At 47.7% G+C, this 8,215-nt stretch overlaps 1 protein-coding gene across 1 annotated transcript; it reads left to right on the top strand.

Annotated features, from left to right (window-relative positions):
• The first annotated feature begins 3,245 nt into the window (after positions 1–3,245).
• LOC141478495 (mast cell protease 1A-like) lies at positions 3,246–5,459 on the top strand. Its single transcript, XM_074167540.1, has 5 exons — positions 3,246–3,303; positions 3,709–3,862; positions 4,253–4,394; positions 4,512–4,769; positions 5,280–5,459. The coding sequence occupies exons 1-5, from the start codon at positions 3,246–3,248 to the stop codon at positions 5,457–5,459; spliced, it is 792 nt and encodes a 263-aa protein (XP_074023641.1).
• Positions 5,460–8,215: the final 2,756 nt, after the last annotated feature.

Below are 8,215 nucleotides of genomic sequence, written 5' to 3'. Positions count from 1 at the left end.
GTTGTTCGGGCCACATGACCTGGCCAGGAGGAGAGTTAGAAACCAGTTCCAGAGCCAGCCCAGCCAGTCCCCACCTGGGCAGGGACCTACTGGTGCCCCCGGGAATCTATGCATTGGTGGGGCCATGCAGAACATTTGGAAGATCGATTAAGACTGATTTTAGAAACCTTCTGAGCATGTCGCAGGAGCAAGCCAAACTTGATCAGAAATAAGATTATATTGCTTTAAGAACAAGATTGTTTCGAGGTGGCCAGACAGGAGAGAAAACCATTGTGTGTGTCTGTGAAGGTCAGGCTGGAAAACTGCCTGGAGGAGTGTGTGTAGAGAGATGTGGCTGAAGACAGTCACACACCGTGAGAATGAGAGTGCTCACCCTGCTTGGCAAAACAGGTCAGAAACTAGCTCTATATATAGAACTTTGTGTACGTGAATAAAGTGGGGTGCTGCTTGTGCTCCTTGTGGTGCTGGTGTTTGTGTGGTGCTCGTGCTTCTGCTTTTGCTGCTTCTGCCTCTGCTTCTGCGTCTGCTTACTGCATACAATTGCATCCTGACCAACCACCGCAGCACCCAGTCTCTTTAGAGTTGCTTGTGTTACCAGACAGGAGAGGAATTGTTGAGAACACCAGCACTTTGCTGGACACATCAGAATACTGGAGAGGGCTGTGGCTTTGCTCAAGCGTTTATTATCATTCAGTGACGCAGCTTGGTGTGGTCAGAAATGTCTCCTCAGCTTGTGTCTGTGCTCCCCCAGTAACAAAATCTCACACATCACAGAAAGCTATGTGGTTTGCAGTTTTCTGCTTTATCTCTTGGTGGGATAGAAATTGTGTGGTTAAAAAGCTTCCAGGAAGCAGATTAACTCTGATTAGATGTCGTGCTGGCAGGCTCTAGAAGAATGAAAAGGTGAAAGGTGAAAGCTAGCAATCAGAAGAAGGAGACATTTTCTAGGAAATCTGGAAAACTCACGGAGCAAATCCTCGCATGATGAAGGAGAGGAAAGAGGTTGGAACAGTCCGCATGCATTTACCAAGGGTAGAACAGGCCTCATCTACGTGACTGCCTTCTCTAATTATAGTATTATGCATGGGGGTGATCAGTGAGTGTCTTGACCTCAACTTTAGCAAGGCTTTTGACCTTGTCTCCAAGGATAGTCTTCTGTCTAGGTGAGGATGATCTGAGTGAGCAGACAACTGGATGGAAATAACAAATTGGATGATCAGACTCAGAGAGTGGTGGTGGTGCTTAATAGCTCGTACTCTACCTGGAGACCTGTAACAGGCAGAGTACCATAGTTGTCTACAATGAGAAGAAGTTGAGGGAACTGGACTACTTCAAGCAGGAGAAGAGGAGGGCTTGGGGACGGCTAAGAGCAGCTTTCCAATACCTGCAAGGAACCACCAGGAAGATGGAACCAGGCTTGTCACAGCAGCAGCTGGTGGGAGCATGAGAGATAAAGATAATGATTAGACATTCATAAATACAGAATGAAATAAAAGAGGTTCAGGCTATGTGTAAGAAAAGACCTTTTCACCCTGAGAACGACAAAGCTGTTCTGGAGTCACAGCCCGGAGTTGCTCCATTCTCAGTGTCAGCGCCTTAAGTGCCTTCCTGGACCTGGAGGTTTGTCTCGCTAAGCTCATGGCCAAATTAGGGCCGGGGCAACTGATGGCTGTGTCCCTTCCCTCTAGTAACACAGGAGCCAGTGCTCCCAGGGAGGACTTCAGAGAGGCCTCAGTCAGGGATGCTCCCCTTCTCATGGGAGCTGCTTTGAAGAGGACACTGACTCTTGTCCCCACCTGAGCTCCAGCTGTTCCTCAGCCAAGCTTGTGCCTGGACATGTAACCTGATGATGATGGCCTGGGACTGTGGACTGACTTCCCAGCTTGACCTCAGACTTTCCTCATCATTATGGACTTGTCTGACCATCTAGAACACTAGTGCTTGACGTGTTGACTGTCCGGTAAGTCCTGGGCCTTAGCTGCTCTGCCAGGTGATTTCTGATACCTCAAGCCTGGTAATCCCAGGGACAAATACAGGTTGGGCGGAGAATGGTGGAGAGCAGCCCTGAGGAGAAGGACTTGGGGGTGTTGGTGGATGAGAAGCTTAACATGAGCCAGCAATGCGCACTGGCAGCCCAGAAAGCCAACTGCATCCTGGGCTACATCAAGAGAAGTGTGGCCAGCAGGTCAAGGGAGGTGATTCTACCCCTCTACTCTGCGCTTGTGAGACCCCACCTGAAGTACTGTGTCCAGCTTTGGAGTCCTCAACACAGGAAGGACACGGACCTGTTGGAACAGGTCCAGCGGAGGGCCACAAAGATGATCAGAGGGATGGAGCACCTCCCATATGAAGACAGGCTGAGAGAGCTGGGGTTGTTCAGCAGGGAGAAGAGAAGGCTCCGGGGAGACCTCATAGCAGCCTTCCAATATCTGAAGGGTGCCTACAGGAGAGCCGGAGAGGGACTCTTTGTCAGGAAGTGTAGTGACAGGACAAGGGGTAATGGTTTTAAATTGGAAGAGGGAAGATTTAGATTAGATATTAGGAGGAAATTCTTTCCTGTGAGGGTGGTGAAGCACTGGAACAGGTTGCCCAGAGAAGTTGTGGCTGCCCCATCCCTGGAAGTGTTTAAGGCCGGGCTGGATGCGGCTTTGAGCGACCTGCTCTAGTGGAGGTGTCCCTGCCCATGGCAGGGGGGTTGGAACTCGATGATCTTTAAGGTCCCTTCCAACTCTAACCGTTCTATGATTCTATGATTCTAAGGGCACCTCTGATGGCAGTCTGCCCCTCTGATAAGAACCAGGACCTCTGTCTGGCCCGGTTCAGCTCTCAGTGTCCCTATCAGGGGTCAGGGAAAAAAAGGAGAAAAAAAAAAAAAAAACAACAAAACCATATCTAGGAGCCAAGGAAGCTCTCGCCAAGGGTCTCCAATGAGGTATGCACTCAAATGGAGATACCCCACTCCTCTCACTGCTGCCTGAGTACTGGGAACTCTGGGTACTCTGAACAAGCTCAGATCTCTCCCACCTTTTTAGGAGATGGTGATAAAACCCAGAGATTGTGACATGAACCCCTCACCAAACCACAGATCAGGGTTTGTAAGAACAAAGGCAGCAAACAACATAAGCTGAAAGCGGGCTGAGGTTTCCTGTTCCAGCTCCAAACTTCAGATATATAGGTGGCCATTCTGTACTTGTCTCCTGCCTGGCCGTAACAACTTGTTTGGCTCTTCAGGACAGTGGCAGAAGATGCTGCTTCTCCTTCTGCTCACAAGTGCTTTTCCCCTTGTCCCATGGGCTGGGGCTGGTGAGTACAGAGAGATGGGGTTTAGGGGAGGAAATGCAGGGGCAGAAATGGCCACTGAGTAGGAAATCTGTCTGGTACCTCCCTTGTCTTTTCTCATCTCTACTCTCTACACATACCTCTCAGAGGAGACTGTGCCTGAAGCCAATGATGCATTACAGGTGCTGGTGTAGTGCCCTTTGATAGCATTTTAGACATTCAGAGTCAGGTGTGGTCAGTCACCCCCAGAAAGTGTTGTTTTATTTTTCTCTCCATTGTGCACAAGCAATGCTTTGGACAGCCCCAGGAAGGAGAGTTACTGGCATCACTGGCATGACCTCAGAGGATGACCCTCTCCCCTCATCCACCTCTGAACTTGATGGGAAGTGGAGGCGTACATGATATTAACACTTCTCATCTCTCTTCCAGGAAGGATCATTGGTGGGTCGGAAGTTAAGCCCCACTCCTGGCCCTACATGGCTCATTTATCAATTCAAAATAAGTCAAATCATTTTACATGTGGAGGATTCCTGATTCGCTCAGATGCAGTGCTCTCAGCAGCTCACTGTGTGGCTGGAAAAAAGTAAGGCCCATTCTTACTTGTATGTGGAATTTTTTCAAGTCTCTCACAATCATGAAGAGCTGCAGTCCTGCTCTGGGGTGAAAGAGCACTCTGTGTCTCCTCAGGCACAGCAGGACTCTCTCTGTGAGCCAAGACAGTCCCTGTGAGTAGCAGGAACTGTCTGCCAGGGGCTGTGTACCCCTGGGAACAGGAGACCTTGGCAGTTGTCTCCTGGTTCATGCTTCCAACCATGTCCCAGAGCTACTTTTGGAGAAGAGAGATCAGCGTGTCCCATTCCCTGCTTCCCTTTTTTCTTCAGAATGGGACACCTCAGTCCTATGTCAGCATGGAGTAAGGGACCCCATGTGGCTGTGGTCAGTGCAGCTGGAACATGTTGCTGTTTTCTGGCAGAAACGTGACTGTCACTGTGACCCTGGGAGCTCACAATGTAGAAAAGAGGGAGCCGAGCCAGCAGAAGTTGCGTGTTCGCCACTGGGTGATCCACCCCAAGTATTCAAAAGATACCTCAGAAAATGACATCATGCTGCTGAAGGTAAGCCATCACACATCCTGGCTGACCAAGGAATATCCCCCTGCTCATTTCCCCAACTCCTTAAACTTTTTCCCCTTCCTTTGCCTGCTCTAACCCCATGTTCTTTCTGCTTGACAGCTGGAGCCAAAGGCCAAGCAGACGAATGAAGTCTCTTATATCTCCATGTCAAGTCAAAATGAGCGTGTGAAACCAGGAACTAAATGCAACGTGGCTGGCTGGGGCAGAACATCGATAACAGGGAGTGGGAGTAGTGTGCTGATGGAGGTGGACCTGGAAGTGCAGAGTGACGAAGTGTGTGAAGATCTTTTCAAAGACTACCTGAATGAGTCTATGATCTGCCTTGGTGACAAGAAACTCAGAAAAGCAGCTTTCCAAGTAAGTGTTGTTTTGGGCTCCAAGCTGGGGATGAGCTTGGGACTAGACAGTCAGGTTAGTGATGAAGGGGATCAAAATTAAATAGTTTCTTCAGGATGATGTGTGGAGGCTTCTCTCAGAGTTCAGAAGCCCAACTGTCAGCAGCGTGTGCCTTCTTACATGCCTGGGGATATTCTATCCAGCACAGCCACTGCTCCACCAGGCTGCAGATCTCGTGTAAATCCTTTGCTATATCCTCTTGACACACTGGGATGGCTCGGATATTTCCACATGTCTAAAGTAGGACTAGATTCTTCTTTCCAGGGATGTGAAGGCAGTTTTTCAGTCGCAGACAGAGATCATCTTAGAGGAGTAGGCAGCTACAATGGCCTACAGTGCTGGTTCTGGAGGGAAATGGCCAAACGAGAAGGTTCTTCATACAGGGCGAGGCAAGAAGGCCAGTTTCTTCCTCAGGGCAGGGGTAGCTGTGCTGTTACATGTCTGACTCCTCCCACTCCTTTTACCTCACAGGGTGATTCTGGCGGCCCATTAGTCTGCAATGGGAAGGCTCACGGCATTGTTTCTTATGGACCCCAAAATTCCATCTTCCCTGAAGTATTTACCAGAGTCTCCTATTTTGTACCATGGATACGTGAAGAGCTGAGGAAGTTTGCACTCCAAGACCTACCTGACCCTCCCTCCTCTGACTAAAATGCTCAGTGCCCTGTTTCCACAATGCATCAAGCATCTGCTGATGCTCAGTGGCTTCCAGGGGCAGATGAAATGGAGTCAGAGATGCTCTCGTGGCCTATGTACAGGCTTCTGCTCTGAGGAATATCTCCGTGGCAAGGTAAAAATGCAGGTCCCAAGTACACACAGTTCTCCATTACTCCCTTCCTCTCACTGCTGCCCAACAGTGCTACCTCCTGCTCTGCTTTGTGGCCACCAATAAAAGTATGCTGAAACTTGCCTGTGTGTGCAGCCTTCTTGGGAACAGCATTGAACACCTGAGGTCGAGAATACAGAGGCTATGGTAGAGATGGGTAACGAGCTGATACCAACAGGATATTGTGATCTTATTGTACAGGATGCCAAACAAAAGAAAGCTATTCTGTGTTATTTCTCTTAGCTGCTGTTTATGGCATAAAGCATGATTAGTAAATTTGAGGGCAAAAGTCCACTGGAAGTTACTGAACAATTAATTTCTCAAATTCTATAAGAGTTTTCTAAACTTCCTTTTGTATCATGGCAGAGATACAGACATTTCTGACATCCTGTTGGCAATTCTATGGCATGAATCCTTTCTTGCTAAGCAGACTATCTTTCAGAAGAAAATTCCCTGAGTGTGTTTACTTCTGTTACTCAAAAAGTAACTGGTGGATGACTTGTTTGAAGAGTATGTGGCAATAAGGTACCTGGGCAACTGGTACCTTTTTAGATGTCCCAGGTTATTCCATTTGTCTACAGTTGCTGCTCCAGAAGGTATATGGTACATGGGTTGGGTGGTATGTAACCCAAACCATGATAATTACTCTGACACCCTGAAACACTTCGATTTAAGTCATTTTTGAAACTCAGAAGGGCAATTCCATTCAGATGTTCCAGTACGTTCAGGTTGCCTTGCAGCTCCTACTGTAGAGGATCTGAATCTTGTGCCCCTGCACCGTATCTACTAGCCCTGTTCATGTTGTAGTCCAGAGCATCTGAAGTTGCACAAGATGCCAGTAAAAGAGAGCTCTTCACTTGGAAGTCAGAATGCCTTTCCTGTCCCCTAGGTGTTCCAGCACTAAAATTAAGGAACAGACATCAGGTCTCTCAACCATGAAGGTGTCAGACGCAAGTATGGTTATGACAGCAACATGTTTCTTCTCCTGTTCCAAAATCCATTGATCAGGAGCAGTGTTGTTTGACAGATGTACAGAACAGGCACTATCACATGAGTTGTGTCACCTGATAATCTTTTCCCCTCCCAGGTTCTTCCCCTTTATCACTGGCTGCCACTCTCAAATAAAATTCCCACCTTTGCTTACCCTTTCCTCATCAGCCTTGGTTTTTCTACATTTAAAGACTTCTTTGATATTTATGACATGGTTGCTCTGGTAATTTCTACGTTGTTGATTAGTTCTGTTAAGTTCATACTCCCATTTGTTACCAATTCCCATGTTGCTGTTTTGTTAGCGATGCCCTGAGTCAGGCCAGGCTATATACACATTATACCCCTTTTTGCTGTCTGCAATGACTTCTAATTACTCTTGTTCTTGTCTTCTTAGTGTAAGCCAGGAATGGCCATCTGTACACATATCCTAACATCTATTTTCAGATGTCTATACTGGTACTGAATCAGGTGCTGAATCCAATCACTGATGTCAGATAAGATTATTTCAATCCCAGTTTCCTAAAGCTTAAATAAGATGGGTTCCAGCAAGCATGACATGAATTGCTAAAACCTACAAATGTCACAAATTGGACACTAGTTCCCTCATTTCTTTATCGGGGAAAAAAAAAAAAAACAAACCAAAACCAAAACCATCTTATTTCAGAAAATGTCTAGCATTCTTCCCATCTTCACTTTCTGGATTATAGGAGTACCCTATGTATAACCAATACATTTTATCCATTGAGGCTTTTATGCATATGGCAGAGATTGATCTATCACACACTATGTATCACTGAGACTCGTGAGGATCATAGGATCATAGAATGGTTAGAGTTGGAAGGGACCTTAAAGATTATCGAGTTCCAAGCCAAGTTCCAAGTTCGATGAACAGGGACATCTCCCACTAGAACAGGTTGCTCAAAGCCTGGCCTTGAACCCCTCCAGGGATGGGGCATCCACAACTTCTCTGGGCAACGTGTTCCAGTGTCTCACCACCCTCACAGCAAAGAATTTCTTCCCCAGATCTCATCTCAATCTCCCCTCATCCAATTTAAAACCATTACCCCTTGTCCTGTTTCTCCACTCCCTGATCAAAAGTCCCTCCTCATCTCTCCTGTAGGCATCCTTTAGGTATTGGTTGGCCCTTATAAGGTCTTCCCAGAGCCTTCTCTTCTCCAGGCTGAACAACCTCAACTCTCTCAGCCTGTCTTCACAGAAGAGGTGCTCCAGCCCCCTGATCATCTACGTGGCCTCTTCTAGACCTGTTCCAACAGGTCCATGTCTTTCCTGTGTTGAGGACTCCAAAGCTGGACACAGTATTCCAGGTGAGGTCTCACGAGAGCAGAGTAGAGGGGCAGAATCACCTCCCTTGACCTGCTGACCATGCTACTTTTGATGCAGCCCAAGATTCAGTTGGCTTTCTGGGCTGGCAGCGCACATTGCAGGCTCATGTTGAGCTTCTCATCCACCAACACCCCCCAAGTCCTCCTCAGGGCTGCTCTCCAGCCATTCTCCGCCCAACCTGCATTTGTGCCTGGGATTTCCCTGACCCAGGTGCAGGACTCCGGTTGAACTTCATGCGTTTTGCATG

The sequence above is a fragment of the Numenius arquata genome, unplaced genomic scaffold (assembly GCF_964106895.1).
Source record: "Numenius arquata unplaced genomic scaffold, bNumArq3.hap1.1 HAP1_SCAFFOLD_49, whole genome shotgun sequence".
Lineage (NCBI taxonomy): Eukaryota > Metazoa > Chordata > Aves > Charadriiformes > Scolopacidae > Numenius > Numenius arquata.
The sequence above is the reverse complement of the archived record's forward strand: the minus strand, read 5'-3'. Positions and strand labels throughout refer to the sequence as shown.